Source organism: Sylvia atricapilla, chromosome 6, assembly GCF_009819655.1.
Source record: "Sylvia atricapilla isolate bSylAtr1 chromosome 6, bSylAtr1.pri, whole genome shotgun sequence".
NCBI classification, from domain to species: domain Eukaryota; kingdom Metazoa; phylum Chordata; class Aves; order Passeriformes; family Sylviidae; genus Sylvia; species Sylvia atricapilla.
In genome coordinates this window covers 24,192,672-24,209,428 of record NC_089145.1, presented here as the reverse complement: position 1 = coordinate 24,209,428, position 16,757 = coordinate 24,192,672, and the positions used below count along the sequence as shown (strand labels likewise).

General features: G+C 48.2%; 2 protein-coding genes across 3 annotated transcripts in view; one reads left to right on the top strand and one right to left on the bottom strand.

Moving 5' to 3' along the window:
* Window positions 1-16,757, bottom strand: part of PHF21A (PHD finger protein 21A) — a 508,751-nt gene that overhangs the window by 199,306 nt on the left and 292,688 nt on the right. The gene's annotated exons all lie outside the window — the stretch shown is intronic.
* The window catches only part of CREB3L1 (cAMP responsive element binding protein 3 like 1), a 45,464-nt gene that overhangs the window by 21,885 nt on the left and 6,822 nt on the right, over window positions 1-16,757 (top strand). The window contains exons 2-9 of one of the 2 annotated variants that reach the window (XM_066321178.1): window positions 2,539-2,767; window positions 7,510-7,670; window positions 9,227-9,305; window positions 10,200-10,357; window positions 10,988-11,137; window positions 11,904-11,962; window positions 13,710-13,778; window positions 16,048-16,147. In XM_066321178.1, the coding sequence (XP_066177275.1) occupies window positions 2,539-2,767; window positions 7,510-7,670; window positions 9,227-9,305; window positions 10,200-10,357; window positions 10,988-11,137; window positions 11,904-11,962; window positions 13,710-13,778; window positions 16,048-16,147 (1,005 nt within the window). Of the gene's footprint in view, window positions 1-2,538; window positions 2,768-7,509; window positions 7,671-9,226; window positions 9,306-10,196; window positions 10,358-10,987; window positions 11,138-11,903; window positions 11,963-13,709; window positions 13,779-16,047; window positions 16,148-16,757 lie in introns of both variants that reach the window. The other variant, XM_066321177.1, reaches the window with a different exon arrangement.

The window sequence follows — 16,757 nt, the reverse complement described above, 5'->3', positions numbered from 1 at the left end:
ACCCCTCAGCAGCTGCTGGAGTGATTTTTTTAGTTTTGGAATAAAGCCACAGGCGCATCTCCGCCTCTTCCCTCTAGGTAGGTTTGTCCAACAATCGAGAGATTGTTGACTGACCAAGGGATCATTGTTCTAAATGTGGGTGGGATGTTGCTAGAAGATAATCTGTGTAACTACTGCATGAATGCATTTTCTTGACTCTCTTCAATCCCACCTCTGCCTTTGTTAATGCACAGTTGTGAAAGAAATTGGAAGCACGTGGCAGCATCACAGACAGCTCTCCCCACAGCTGTCCATCCAGCTCTGCTTCTCTTCCATGGCTACACAGTGGCTCTAGTTTTGATGGTCACAACACTAAATATGATTTGAGCCCAGCTCTGCTGTGTCGTGGTGCATTAGCAGCCAGCACTCTGAATCCCTTCAGTTTTCTGTGGTTCTCGCCCTTACCATAAGGCTATCGTGCTCACATCCTGTGTTTGCTTGTGTTGTTTAGAGAACACAAGACAAAGAACAGCTGTTACATGAGCAGGCACTCTCTGGGGTTAATGCTCAGGACTCAAACTCTTTATCCTTCTATGCTGTAGGATAGGACAAAACCTGGTTTTCCAGAGCTTTTTAGATAACTATCTAACCCATTTCCATCTGCTGACTCAGCTCCCTCTGAAGTTACACTCCCCACAGATGGTAGGTGTTTTCTGTTACTTGATTCAAGTGCAAAAATCCTCCTAGGCAACTTGGAAATGGCTGGGTAGATTTTACCAAACTACCCCGCCAACTCTGCTTCTGCTGTGGGAACAAGTGGAGAAAACTTTAGCCCAGACATCGTGGGGAGGGCCTCAACACAGGATTTAGCATGTGTGCCTTCTCCACCCTACTTGTACATGTAATGTCTGATCTCCAGGGAAGCCTTGGTCGTGTGTTAGGCAGTCAGAGGATAAGTGGGAAGGAAGTGAATGGAGAGAAATCTTTTGTCAGGCAGAATGCAGGTGGCAGGGACTCCATCCCCACTTCCAGCCTGCTCTGTAAGCATCTGGGGTTTTAAATTGAGCAGCTGAAGGATGGTGCTGGAGGATGAAAGGTACTGACATGCTGGAGATTGCTGCCACTTAGCATCTCCCTCCCTCACTTCGTGGGAAGTGTGGGTCTGTTCATCTAGAGCCTACTTCACTCCCCAGCCTCACCCCAGACCTCTGACAGCCAGTGGAATGTTGACAGAGTGGTACTGCGCTCAGGTAAAACAAATATACCTTCCGGTAGGAGCAGGAACCTACAGACTTCAGCATCCGGGGTCCTCTGGCCACCTCCTTCCTCAGCCCTAGCGCTGGGGAGACAAAGGACTGCACACAGCCCATGCTTCTCTAGAAGCCAGGCTTTCTCTTGAGCTGAGCTCTGACACTGGAATTCACTGGCATTCATGTCTCCACTCTAGGACCTATGTGGTCTCTCCCACTCTCATTCATACCCTGTTGTTCTTGGTATTTCAGTATACTGCTTTCAATGCCTTTCTGCCCACTGAGATGCTTTTCCAGGCAGGGGGTGGGGGGACAGACCCAGTCTGACTCTGCTGAGCTCTCTCCAGTTCATTTAAGTTACACAGTTCTGTCTGTGTAATATAGTCACTTGAATCTATCTGTCTTTTCTTTCCTCTCCCTGAGCCAGAAGCCTCTATCTGCCAACAAATGGGATAATTTTTCAGCTGGTGTTTGGCAGCCATCATTTTTCTCCCTGCCCAACTAAAGCTTTGTTGTAGCAAATGGAAAAGTTAGTGATTTGACTTCTGAATAGGAGGATATGCCTCAAAGGAAACAGGTTCCCTGTAGCATCAGGAGCTCAGCTCTGCAGCAGCACTGGCCAGATTTACTGACTGTTACTGGAATGATTAGTGGAATGATTGTTTGTTGTTAACAGCCCATCTGTAGTGTTTAAACTTCATCGGGGAGCTGAAGTTTCACAGGCATTATCTGGCTGAAGTACAGTCTCATATGGTCCACAGAGGGGCTGTTAAATCCCAGAGGAAATTAAATACAACAGGGGGCCTTCCTGTTATGTTGATCCAACTGATCTTTTTTTTCTGATAGAAATCAGCAGCTGGGTTGATGTTCTCTAGGGCATCAGTGTGCCTATTGCTGCTGGCAGAGAACATGAAAAAGTGTCTGTCATGGTGCTGAAGACCATGACTTTTTGCCACAGCTACATTTTATCATCATAGGAATCTCTTTGCTTGTACTCTATTCGTTTTGTTGTCACAGTGAGATGATGTTTGAAAGACTGATAGATACAAAGGAAGGGGGAGATAAGATAATGTAGAAAAGTTTCATGCATGTTTGTGGCATAGATAAACATGCAGTGATGTACAGCACCACATCCCTTTCTATCTTAATTCAAGTTGTTTTTGTCAGACTGATGCAGGTGAGAAACAGGAACTGGTTTTTGCCATGCAAAAAGGGGTGATGCTGAGGTTTGACTCTCAGTGCAGAGGAAGGCTCTCAGATCCCTCTTGGAGTTGACGCTAATGGTCTGTCTCCCTTCGTCTTTCCTCAGCATTTCTCAGAGAACTTGGATCACTTCTCTGACAACATGGAGGATTTCTCCAATGACCTCTTCAGCAGTTTCTTCGATGACCCAGTACTGGCTGAGAAGAACCCTCTGCTGGACATGGACCTGGATCCACCCACTCCAGGCATCCAGGCAGAGCACAGCTATTCCCTCAGTGGAGACTCTGCTCCCCAGAGCCCTCTCGTGCCTGTCAAGACTGAAGATAATGCTAATGGTGAGCATGAGATGTGCACACTGCACGGCTTTGGGCACATCTGTTAGCAGAGGCTGTGGCTGGCTTTCATATATAAGGACAAACTGGCTATTCCTTGGACTTGCACATGGCTGATCCGGGGAAGAATTTGATTTGCTGTTATCAAATACAGCCCACGTTTTTCCCTTCCATTTGTGCTCTGATAGTCACAGTACTCCTTTGCCGGGCTTACTGTTATTTACAAGGATAATAATTGGCTCTGGCTTAGTGTGCTGGCAGCTTCTGGCAAGCAATAGGCAATGTCTTTTTAGGACCCTGCGAACTTGGGTGTGGATGCCCTATATCCAGCTCTGTTTTTGCATCAGGCAGCAGGGTTTTGGCTTGCACATAGGAAGCATGAGTCTCTGGCTGCAAGCAGTGCTGGTACATGTGGAAAGCTCAGTGGCTTCTTTACCAGCAGATCTTTTAGCAGGAGACAGAGAGGAACAGTCATTTCAAAACTTATTTTTAAAACAATTCATTTCAGGATAATTTATGATGGCTGGGTATTTTTAGAGCTGTCCTTGCAGAGAGTCCTGTAATTTGTGGGATTGTGTGGGTGTCCCAACAGCTGATGGACACCAGGCTGCCTGAAAAAGCAATGGCACAGGCTCAGCATACACAGAAAACAGCTATTCCTTTGAGCAACAGTGAGACCTGGGACAGAGGCTTCCCTCTCATGACTAGGAATGATCCCAGCTTGCTGGTACAAACGCCAAGGCAGAAGGAGAGAAGGCTGGCCTCTGCTACCTCTTTGATCCTTGAAAAGGCACAACCATCTGCCACATTCCTTAGGGGCATCTCAGAGAGATGCTGGGAGAGGGGTTTATGGCAGGCCAAGCAGCTCTGCCTTAGCACCAAAAAAGCTTTCATTTTGCAGTTCTTTTTCCTTAATTTTAACCTCAGTACAGTCTTGGAGGGGGCAATTAACAACAACAACAACAAAAAACCCAAAGGAGTATGAACAAATAAACAAAATAAACACAACTTTGTTTTGCCCCTGAAAATGAGTAAGAGGAGACAAGACTTGAGAATGAGAGAAGTCAAAAGAATGCATTTGTTGAAAGCAGTGAAATGAAGACTGCCTGCATGAAGCTATCTCAAGGACTCCTCTCTGAGACACTTAGCACCATTTCTCCTTCTCTCCACTGTGTCTGCACATGCCCTTTTTCAGCTGTCATGTCTCAAAGGCAAGACCATGACTCTCTTGAATGGAGTGTGACACTGATCCTTGGGCAGAGGCCAGCACAGGGTGTACAGTGCATAACCCAGGAGAGTTTGAGATGGGCCTGGCACTTGCTCCCTGAGAGTGCAGATCAGTTTTATAAGGGAGTAAGGCCTAGCATTATGATGGCAGGTATAGGAATATCCATGCACCCAGTCCTGCAGCTAGATAATTCAGGTCATCTTTCCAGGGCTTTTTTGGCTCATAACTGCATGTGAGTCATATTCTAGTGAAACCCTGAGTCAGGTCCAGTATTTGCAACACTGTACAGTCCTTTTGGCACTGCTCCATCCAGTCTCAGTCCTTTTAGACATTCAATTCCAATTAATTACCCAGAAATGTTTTTTTCTTTAACATTAAGCAAGCTCTGCTCAGTCTGCAGAGCTCCTCAGGAATGCCCCTGCTCTGTCTAGGCTTGGAGCTGGCTGAGGCTTGCTTTTTATCAGCTTTCTTCCAGCTTTTCTGCAGATTTCCAAAACTCTTCCAAATCCTGCCCCTTCCCACATGGTTCCCACTAACACAGGTCAGCTAGGGCAAGCCACTGAGTGCATTGTGACCCTGCTTATCAGTGGAGTCTGCTTTCCAGATGGCTTGTGCATACAGACTGGCTGCTTCATTTCTCAGTACCAGCCCTGAGTTTTGCAGGGTGTGATTTGATGCCAGGAGCAGGGGGAGCCAGGGTTGTGCAGAACAGTGGGCACTGGATCAGACTCAGGTTAGTGCCTGCCTTCCTACACAGATCCTGCTTTCTCACTGCACTTTGCCTCACCTCCTCAACCCTGGGCAGCTACAGATATCTCTCAGCCATATTTATTCCCAATAGGTACAGAGTATCAAGAGCAAAGACTACGTTTTGGCATCCCTCATCCACCAACATATAGTGTTACGGTGTTACCTCTGAAACATCCTCTCAGGCAGCAGAACCTAGATGTGTCCACACAAGATGCCTACTCCTCAGTCCCTCATTGACACTCTGATGGCTTATTTGTCTCTGATTCTGTAACCCAGTCACTCCCAGATGAATCTCCGAGGGTGGGAAAGAGAGCAGGGTCAGAATGTAGACAGGAAATGGGAGGACGGCACATACTTATTTGGGTGTCTGCTCCTTGGCCTGTCTGGACAGACAACACTGGGGGCTGCTCTCTCACTGAGTCAAGGCTGACTGGGGAGAGCCCTTGGTGGTCTGCTCCCCCTTGTCTGGTAACTTGCTTCAGCAGCAGCCCGCACAGACAGAGGATACCCCACACATCTGAGAAAAAGAGAAATGCAGATCTTTGCAACAGAAAGGATGAGGAGGGAAAGGCTTCAAATGACAGTAGGGAACTTCGGAGTAGTCAGTAGGCAAAATGTTCCCACAGTGGGCATAGCAAAACCACAGAAGAGTTGAAATGGGGGAAGCTGTGAACTCTTCAGAACTTTGCAAAGGGGTAGGTTCAAGTGAATCATCTATCAGGACTGACACAGGTTTAGTGGAACTTGCCTAGAGCAGTAGGATAGACTGAAAGATCTCTCAAGGTCCCTCATTTCTGTGAAAGGCAGAAGTCAGTCCAAATTTTCTGGACACAAACACTTGTGGCTGTGTGACACCTTGCCTCCTTCCATCAGAGGGGGTTTGTCTGCATTACCAGGCTAACTAGGACTTCACTACTAGCTGTGGGTTTGGTGTCCTTAGCAGGACAGAGAAAGCACAACCCACTCTGTGGCTGCTCAGTAGGCTCTGTGTTGTCTCAGCCGTACAGTGCACCCCTGCCTGAGATGCTGCCTGATGACATTAGCCCTGCTGCATTGTGGGAAGCTACAGAAAGCAATCCATCAGCACTGAGAGCAGCACATGCAGCTGAGACACATGCAGCTGAGACACATGCAGCAGCCACAGGAGCTGTGTCTGTACTTGAAGATGTCCAGTCACAGAGGCAGCTGGAAGGAATGGACATCTGCTAGAGAGATCTGTCTCGGCAGAAATAAGGTGCTAGACCAAAGACAGGAAAACAACCTATTTCATTGGCAAGGCCAACACTGTGTTATCATATATAATTCTTGTCTGGGCTTTAACACCACCCTGTCCAAGCAAAGGCCAGAGGCAGAATTCTGCCCTAGCCTCTCCTGAAGACAACAGGGGCTGAGCAGGGCAAAGACAATGTTAACGTACCTTTAAGTTAGATCAGATAGCAGCTCCCAGGTGAACAGCTGCTTGTTTGTACTCTTCTTCATGCAGGCTTTTCTGGAGCAGAGAAAGACATTTCTCCCTCTCTCCTCTTACCAGGACATCTTCTGACTGAGGCCTGCACTGCAGAACTACTCTGGGCAGCAGACAGCTAGGCAACATCCCTGGGCCTGACTGAGAGTGCTGCATTCAGAGCACAGTGCTGAGAGGTTAGAGAGTGAGTCAGACTGTGGCTTGTGGAGGCAACTGGAGCTCTCTCTGGTGACACACTTAGCAATAATTAATAATATGTCAAGCCAAATGTATTTTTGCTTGTCAGATAAAAAGGGAAAAGGAAGGGATGAGGACTAGGAAGGAGGGTGCAGGCTTCAGGCCAGTTAGGAGAAGCCTTTTGGCAGGCTGAAATATTTGAAGAGCAAAGACCGAAACTTTAGAGCAGAGCCTAGGCAGTTCTCCTGCCTAGCAGTCCTTTCCTATCTGATCTGCAGTTTATCTGGGATCTCTACTTCCTTGGCAAGCCAGGCTCACACCACAGATGTGCATGGGACAGAGCAGACAGGAGGCAAGGGGATCATGCCCCCATAGCTCCATTCAGTTCTCTTCAGATACTCCCTTTCCCTCACTGCTGCTTTTTGTCTCTGCCAGCAATGGCAGCAGGGTACAGCTGTGGACAGCAGTCCGCTGAGCAGTCCAGGGTAGAGAAGAGAGTCTCAGAGGTGAAACTGAGGGAAGCAGCTGTAGAAGCAGCCTCACAAGCAGGTGCTGCAGTGGCCTTCCTTCCAGAGAAATGGACCTTCCTCCTCTTCTGTCATGCAGCAAAGCCCTGGTACTTGACACATCATCATCGGGAGGCCAAAGCAGCACTGTCAGCCTTTCACTGTCATCATACTTGCTCTGTCACCAGCTCTCCAGCACAGAGATGGTGCTATTCTTGGTAATACACCTGGCAGCTCTGTGATGCTGGCCATGCTGCCTAAGGAGCAGCAGCCCAGCATCCTCCTCTCGCTGAGCCCTAAATATAAATAGGCTCCAGAGGATGAGACCTAGACATTACTGGGGGAAGAAACCCTGCAGCTGTCCTCCAGAGCTTGGGCTGTACAGTCAGAGCACAGCAGAGACATAATTCCTCTATCTCTGTCTTGCCTGCTCCCCATACACTGGGGTTCATTCCCTTTTGTACTCTGTGTTGTGGGCCTGCACATGCTTGTGTGGTAACAGTGCTAAACTTGAAAAGGCAGCCTCCTCAGTCAGAGGAAGTTGTCTGTATGGCTTTTTTTTTTTTTTTCCTTGTCCTGTTCTTGCTGGAGTTTGACTCTCATGTTATGTATATTTCAGAGCTGGAGAATGGAGTGTGGTCATTGGCGCCCAAGCTCTGCTCCATCATGGTGAAACAGGAACAGAACCTGCCTCCAGACCTGCCTGAGTCCCAGCTACCTGCCAGCTCCATACCAGTGCTGAACCTCAACCCGCTGCAGAGACTGCCACTGCCCGACGAGGTGAGCCCATTTAAAATCTGTGGGGAACCTGGGCTCCCACACAGCAGCACCCCTGGTGATGCAGACCCAGCCATGTGACTGCAAGGTCCTGCAAAGTGATTTAGCTACTGAACAGACAGGAGAAGGTGCTACAAAGCCCAGATCCTGCATTATTTGTCATTCTCCTCTTGAAATAGCAGCGCAGGAGGCTTTACAATCTTGGTTAAATATAAGCATGTTTCCTTGGCACAAAAGCCAAAAGCTTTAAGCTTGCACCTACTGGAGATCTGTCCCCTCCAATTTGGCCATATTTCTGTAGTCACTCTTGGTTTATTTTTGTTTTTCAGAGAACAGTGTCAATTAATGTGATGCCAATGACCCCACTATTCCTGCATATAGACCCCTGCTCTGCCACTGTCTTTTTCGTGGCTTTGGACTTGTCACAGGGCCTCTCGCTCTTTGTAGCTGCTCACTGGAAATGTTGGTCCCAGTCCAGGTCCTACTTGCTTTTTCCTATGAAGCAACAGGATTTATTATTTCTCTGTAACAAGGGGCCAACTCTTTTGGTCATATCTGGGTTCTTAAGAAGTCTGTTTGTCTGAAGGATGTTCACTTATGCCACTGGTATGTGGGTGTAAGTTGAGGGCTTAGTTCAGCTGGCCTTGAGTCCAGCTGTGTTGGATGAGAAGGTCTGACCAGTCTCACACAGACCTTGCCTATCTTGTAACAGCTCAGTAGATAACAATAGAGCATCTCTGGGGTTCACTTCCTTTGTCACTCATGTTGAACATTTTCCCATTTAAACAACCATCCAAAACAAATGGGTTCTTCCAGCCAAAACTGCACAAACTTCCTCTATTATTTACACAGCTTGAACTTGCTGTGCCCTCCAATCTCTGCTGTGTATGCTCAGCAGCCATACCATGGTGCTCTCTCAGCTGTGTTTACAGTCTGGAGGAGTTTGTAATGTGTCTGTTTAGTGTGAAAACTCCACCCTATGGTGGGCTGGGGGCTGGCAAGCCGGGAGGCTGAGGGGCAGCATAAAGCAGATGGGAGTAAATCTCTTTATTCAGCTCTCAGTCCCCTCCGATTGGAAACAGTTGCCTAGTGGTCCAGTGAAAAATCACATGAACGGGACAGTGGTGTTGTTCTGTTCCTGTACAACCTCTATACTCCCATTTATAATGAAGGCAGATCAAAGAGGGACTTCCCATGGTAACACAGGGGTTGGTTTAAATTACACTGTCTGGGTCTATCAAAGGAAGAATTGCCAAGAATAAAAGTCATCTCCCTTTTGGAGGGTACTCAGCTCAGTGCATTGCTTGGCAGCACATCCATCTGCTAGTGCCACTTCCTCTATAAATGTGTTTGCACTCTGTGTGCCCAGTAACTGAGACTTCAGGGGCTTATGTTTGAACTCTCGGTTTCCTCCATGGTGAGAGGCTCCTTTGGGGCAGAGCTGTGAGATGGGGCAGGACAGGCAGCAGGGGAGCAGCGGCTATGGACAGAACTGGTGGGAGCCTTCTGGGCAGGGGAGGTGGCAGTGGCCAAGAGCTCTTTTTACTTCTCTTCCACAGATTCCAATAGAAATGACTCCATCACCTGTGATCAAAGCTGAACCCAAAGAAGTGAACCAGTTTGTAAATGTACCTACAGGTAAGAAGATAGAATTTCCTGGTCAACTGTATTACTCAGCTGTAGATTTTTATTATACAGAGTGGACAGACAACACCTAAAGGAAGAGCTGCCTCTCTGCTCAGAGGGGCAGAGAACAATAGAGGAGTGGGCACTGCACTGCTCTAACTCTGCATCAAGAGACATACACAAAATTGTTCAGACAGGGACTCCCAGGCAAAACAGGCTACTTGAGAGTTGGAAATATGCAAGAGTGCCTTTAAAATCCTCAGAGAGACTGTAGAGCTATCCAAAAATAACCATCTGAAAGTCAGGAAATTCAGGATCCAGTTTAATTTGAAAGAAACCCAAGCATCTGAAAATCTGCCGATGCACAAATGAAAGCACTATGGGAACTCCCACTGCCGCAGAGAGACATTCCTTAGGCATATTCCCACCTCCATTAAGGCCCCTAGGGCTCTCCAGTACAAAGTGGGGACAGTTTTCAAGTGCTTGGAAAACAACTGAGTGACTGGAGCCCTGTTGGATCAAGTGTGCTGGCAAGTGTGTGAGCCCTGCAGTGCTTTTGGAAGAGCTTTTCTCTCACAGAGCTTCCTGTACTTGTGAACAGGCTGTGGAGCAAAACATCATGGGCTTTTTACTTCATTTTGGTTGACACCGGAGTACCTTATTGTTTTGTAAATACCTTTCCTTGGCAAAGCCCTGCCAGTTCCTCTGCAGTTCCTAGTTTAGCACATTTGAGGTCAGTCTAACCTCTGTCTTGAGCAGCCCTCAGTCAAGCTTTTTTCTCAGACTCACCCCATCCTGTGAAACTCATCACCCTCTTCTTTCAGCCCTGTGTTATGGCAGGGCCCTTTGCCTGTACCAACAGGCTGACACGAGAGCCATTGACTTGATTTTCTTATTCCTCAGTAGATGACCTGGTGCAGATGCCTCCAACTCCACCCAGCAGCCACGGCAGTGACAGTGATGGATCTCAGAGCCCTCGGTCCCTGCCTCCCTCCAGCCCGGCCCGGCCTGCTGCTCGCTCTTCTACTGCCATCTCCTCTTCACCTCTCCTCACAGCACCACATGTAAGGAGGCAACAGGGCTGGGACACAGGGCTTCTTTCTGATCAGAGGGGTTTGTAGGATTTCCAAGGCTTATGTTGAGGTTCCTGGCCTTGGTAAGGTCTCTAACCTGAAATGCTCTGTCAAGGCAATGTGATCTCTTAGCACAAGGATGTGGGGACAAGAAGTGCTTACAGGAGTAAGAAGAGGCACAGTGAATCGTGCATCTCTACCGGCAGCTACCTTGTTTTAGCAGATGCTGTGTTTCATCCATACTTTGGGAAGTGGCCTATGCACTAAGAGGACTTTCTGAGAAGGGTAATGAGAGCGAGGAATTACTGAGAGTTCCCATAACCAGACCATTTTAATTGTTGCCCAGAAGTTTCTTGGCAGGGCCCTGCAGTGCAGATATGTAACCAGCCTCACTGTGAAGGAAGGGATGCCCCCCCAAGTAAAAGAGGAAAGGAGTTGCTGAGCTGTGCCCCCAGGATGAGGTTGAGAGTAGGAAAGAGCACTGCCCTGCACCTCTTCGGTGTCAGGGCAGCAGTGTATTCTATTTTGATGTGTACAGCCTCTGGCTGCTCTGCAAGGCTTTAAGGAGGATCACTGGGGTAGAACTTCCTGACCCTGATGGATGCTCTCTGTGTATTTCAGAAGTTACAAGGAACCTCTGGCCCACTGCTCCTGACTGAAGAGGAGAAGCGCACCTTGATTGCAGAGGGTTACCCCATTCCTACCAAGCTGCCCCTCACCAAAGCAGAGGAGAAAGCACTGAAGAGGGTCAGAAGGAAAATCAAGAACAAGGTGACTGCAAAAATGTAATCAAGCAGTTCCCATGATTCCAGAGCATCCTCAGCTGACCAGTACTATAGTTACCCTCACCTCCTCAGCTGCACTGCAGCTCAGAAAAGGCTAATGTGCCTTTGGTACACTAGCACGAGCCTCCCAACCCACAAAAATGGTGCCAAGGGGCGTCTCTGCTTTGCATACAGCCATACCTGGGAAATATGCCTTCCAGCTCAGCTCCTGGGAGTGCGTGGCATGGGATAGGGTCCACAAGTCAGACAAACTGTTCTGGTCAGGCCTTGTTGCAAGGACAGGGAAACCAAAACCATTGCATGGTGCAGGATGGGTGATGTAGGGTGTTCACCAGCCAGGCAGAGGCTGGGAGGCTTTAGACTGGGATTAGAAAGCATCCTGTGGGAGAAACACAGGAGAGACTGAACTAATCACTCAGTGACTCAGAAGTGGCCTGGGGCAGAATCAGCCCGAATGGCCACAGCACAGACCCATGTGAGTCAGAGGAGTGGAACGAAATCCTAAAGATGCTCTCAGCAGCGAGGGGTATAATGCAAGAAATGGTTGCAGGCTACAAGCCAAGGAAGGCTTCATACCCACAACATCCACCCCCCCCTAGTTTTGTCCTAGAGATCAGCAAGAATGGCAGATTGGAAGGCAACTCCCCATTTGCCTTTAGGATGCTGTGTGTGCAGGAAACAGACAAGATACATGAGCCACAAAGAAATGTCCACAGGCTTATGATACTGACTCCCCTCTACCCCCCTCACAGATCTCTGCTCAGGAGAGCCGCAGGAAGAAGAAAGAGTATGTGGAATGTCTAGAGAAAAAGTAAGTTTCTTCTTCTCTGTCTTACTTTGAAAAAAGGAATCCTGTCAATGCAAAGTCCCCCTTTCTAGTGTTTTGTCTCTGAATTGCTCAAAAAATACAATTCTTTGCAAGGATGGCTGCCCAGGAGTTTGGTTTGGAATCCTGCCCCTACTCTCCTCTCTCCTAGAAATCCTCTTGTGGGATAAAGATTGGTTAAGAAATTTTGTGTTTCCAACTGCTTCATTCGGCTGGTCCCCAGCAAAACACAGGTCATTTTGGCTGCCAACAATTTTTAGGTTTCCCCACTAGAAGTTGCTTCTACTTTGTCTGTCCCCTAAGTGGCAAGCTGTCTGAGGGCATCAGTCATGGCTTTTCCCCCCCCCTCTCTTCCTGTAAAGGTGGACACACAAACCCTGGACAGCAAGAAAAATCTTGCATTACAGTTATTCCCCACTCTTCCCCACTTCCACTCTGCATGAGCTTTGTTTTTCTCCTATGCATGACAGGCATAAGCCTAAGGTGATGTCACATGACTCTGACTGGGTGGAAAATAACTCCTGTACTAGCAACCCCTAATGTGCATTCCCAGGCAAAAAAGAATGCTGGAATCCAAGCACAAATTCTTTATAATTACCATCTTCTTCCCAGTTACTAACACCATCTGAGATCAGCAAATGGAAAAAAACAACCCCCGAATCCAACTTTAATTAACTCTTCTCCATGATGCTATTTATCTTCTCTAGTTGCACAGAAATGCTCAATTAAAGCAGATGATTCAAGGCACCTCAGTGTGCATGGGTATGTCCAGGTATCAGAGCACATCACCTCCAAGCTAGTGTCTCATGGGACCTTCAAGCCAGGGCTGGGGAGTTGGCTGACCTCGCTCAAGGGGCAGGTCCAGGGCGTTTGGTGCCGGGGCCTCCTCCCCAGATGTAGCTGTGGTGCCTGTATGTACTCAGCAGTTTGTTACGCTAGAGCGTTGCTTTGACAGATGGCTTTCAAACAATGCCAGGTTTAAATGTGAACCAAAAGCAGCATTCAGTGTATTTTTTTAAATAGAACATGTCTTTGGTCAGCTTGGCTTACTAAAAACTGGTTTGTCAAAACCTTTACTTGGGCCCTTCCCCATTCAGTTTGACACTTTTGCTGGAAGTCCAGTTTTTGCAAACCTCCAGCAGGATAAGGCTGTGTCTCTGGCTTACCTTTCTCCCGACCTGGAGGCACTCCCCTTGCCATGTCCCAGCTGTAGCCCAGCCACTCTCCCGTCGGAAGCCGCGGGAAGGAGCGTGCAGGTTCTCTGCTGCCCTCAAGTGCCTGCAGTCGGAGCTCGCCCAGCGTTTCCACAGAACGGCCTAGATTTCACAGCCAGGGGCACAGAGCCCAGGGCAGGTTCTCAGGGAGGGGTTTGACTTTGTCCCCCTCCTCCTTTTTCATGCTTCTTAAGGAGATTTGGAGGTCATGGAAACGTCTGCATAACTTTGGGTCTGCCCTGACTTGACCTCCCTGTAACCAGGTACTCCTGTCTTTCCCAACCCTCAGAAGATCCTGAACTGGGAACTGTCAAATGTAACTGTCTATCTGCAGTCTCATCCCTGCTCCATTGGGCCTGGCTGCAATCAGGTGGGCCAAGTAACACTTGATTTCAAGACCATATCTGCAGGTGACAGATGAAGCCACTGAGCCTTCATACCCCACAAAAAGCAAGGATTGCATTGTCTTAATCTTTCTGGCCTTTGTGACTAACTGGCTGTGGGTTTTATTCCCATAGGGTAGAGACATACACAACAGAAAACAATGAACTCTGGAAGAAAGTGGAGACCTTAGAAAATGCAAACAGGTAAGAGAAGCTAGACTTGACCCTCTGTGGGTGGGGCAGGGTGGGTAGGAAGGGAAGTCAGGAGCACTGGAGCGAGGGGACAAGAAGAGAAAAGCAGGCGCCCCCAGCTCCTGGACGGGTGCTGCTTGGCGAGGTGCTGGTTCACAGCCCGTGACAGCAATGAGGCAGCTGGGTTTGGTTAGCAAGCCTGGAATGTTTGTGTTGGGACGCCAGGACACTCCGCAGCAAGGGGAGGGAGGGAAGGCATGTTTCCCATATCTTCTTGTCCTTCTCTGTGCAATCCTTTGGGCTCATGCTGCCTACTCCATTCCCCTCCAGGGCTCTGTCTCTCTCCAGGGCAGATGCATTAAGGGAGGCCCCTCACACCAGCCTCTCAGACCCACTGTTTCTGCTTTTGGGTTCTTCAGAGAAATACAAAGCCCTGGGCATATTGTGGCTGATTCGATGAATACAGGGAAAGCCGATTCTTCTAATAAAAGTAGAGATCTCAGCTCCCACAAATCCAGGGCAATTTCTTGTTCATGTGGTGTTCCAGCCCTTTCTCAGCTTCTTGTGGGCAAAGCAAGCCCAAAGAGTCTCTGTCTCATCTGCTGCTACTGCTCACCTGAAAGAAGCAAGCTTGCTCCCATAGCCCCAAAGTCCTCTCACCCAAGGCTCTGGGTTTCCCCACTCAAAACTCTGGTGAGCACTTCTACTGTGCAGAGCTGGCCAACCAATCACCAAAGGAATTTGCTTCCTTGGAAGCAAATAATGAAGACTTCCACCCTGCAGTGGGGATGGACAGCTGGAGCTAGAAAAGAGCCTAGCTCTACCCCCTCTTATGGGCACAACAGGTGTGAGCAAGGGCAGGGTAAACTCCAGGGGATGCTTGTCTCTATAGCTCCATTTAGATGAGCTTGAATTGAAGGGGAGAACCACAGCCAGAGAGCTAGTTCCTCACTCACTCCTCTGCTGCCAAGACAGTTCATGGAGTACTCCTAGAGGCTCCACTGCACACCTTCCTCCCATCCATGACATGAGTGCAGTGACTTGGCTTCCAGGCCTGACACTGGTGCTGGGACTGGAGGTTGCCAGGCATGGTCTGGCTGAGGTGTGCGAGAGCCAGAGGTCTTCTGTCTGCCAGAGATACAGCTGCCCAGCTGCTCTCATGTATGGGGCACATCTTGCCCCCCAGCCTCTCTGGGAATGTGGGCAGCCCTGCTGCTGAAAAAGTGAGCCCCACCCTGAAAAATCAGGACACTGGCCTAAAAGCCAAGAGATTTCCAACCCCCCCCCCCCCGCCCCCTCCCAAAATACACATTGTATTCTTTCTAATTTGGTTTGGTTTTTGAGCACTGCCAGTGGGACACTCTGTGCTTCTCTCCACATGCACAGGGAGCAAAACAGGATTTGGAAAGGGATAAAGCCAGGATTCCCCTAGAATCTCCTGGTTCCAGGATCTGGCATTTTATGAAAGCTCAAATATACTTGTGGAGAACAGTCAGTGCTCCCAGAGGGAAAGTCAGCAATAGTCTCCATTTCAATAATATGCAACTCTTGGGAACTGTGCGCTCTGTAGTCTCCCTTATCCCAGGTTCCTTCACCAGCTCAGTGGAGGGGTTCAGTAGCTCTTGTTAACATCTACCACTTTTGTGTTATATGTGCAAATGCCCATGAACAGTTAAATGGGGCAGAGAGACCTCAGCATGTGTTTCAGCCAGGGCAATCAGAGAATTAATTAATTGCTGAACTCAAGATTTGGCTTTGCCTACATCCCTCTGCAGAATTTGCCAAGACTGAAGAAGCTCAAGGGAATCACAACTGTTTCTTATTTCTCCCTCCACTACAGTTTGGGGCACAGGTCGAGCTTCACAGTATGTGTCTCTGAGTGAAGTCTCTGAGGCAAGCCTGTGCTGAAGGTTTGGCCTGTCTACAAGGTCCCGCCTCCATGCCAGAGCTTGGTTTTCATGGTACACTGGCTCTCCACTGCTCTGGGAATTGACTGGCTGGGCTTTCAGGCACCCAGGAGTCCTAAATTAATGGGTCATTCATAATAGTGGGTAGCTGCAGTGAAGGTGGTGGTGGACCCACAGATAAGACCCTTTTTTGTTTCTTCTTTCCCAGGCCTGTTTGGTCAGAGAGCTTAAGCAATATACAGGAAAGGGGAGATACTTGTTTTCAAAAGAAGGGAAAATCAAGGTACAATATGAAGTGGGTAGTGGTATTCTTGGCTCACTTACTGGCTTCTACCTCCTTATTAAGTTTTGATATGCATTGTTTCCTATCACAGGACTCTGCTCCAGCAGTTACAGAAACTTCAGGCTCTGGTAGCTGGGAAAGTCTCCAGACCTTATAAAATGGCTTCCACGCAGACTGGGACCTGTCTAATGGTATAAGCTTCATTTCCGTCTTCCTTACTGGCCATGCTTCTCCAGACAGCTTTGTTGATTGCCTGTCTCTGCCCTCTTCCCTGCTGCCCAGCTCTGTTGTCAGTTACATCTGCTCTTTCCTTTTGTGTTATAGTCACTAGAGCGGGGCCCTGTGTCATACATACATCAGTTATTTATGCAACAACATTAGAATAATTCCTCCATTTTCACTGCCTTCTTCTTTGGGCAAAAAAAGCACTTTGTTTGCTTTTCATTAGCTATTAGCCATTCAGCAAAAATTTTCATTGAGCTTCCATCATAATGGGCAGAGTTTTCTTTTGCTGAGCTGGTAATGCTTAATGTTTAACTCAGCAGGGCAGATGAACACTCCAAGTATTCATCCCAGTGGGCATTACCTTGTGTTTATCAGCAAGAAATGGCATTTATTCTTGCTATGCCTGCACATAAGCTTTGTTAAATCCAGCTGGAATTCTTTTTGTCTTTTCAACTAACCATAATAATTCAGGGTTGTCTGTTGTTTTGGTAATCCCTGTTTGCCTCATAGTGGAGGATCATGGTTAATAAATATTGGCTTCATTGAGTAGTTTTAGGGCATGCCAGTGTGTAGCCA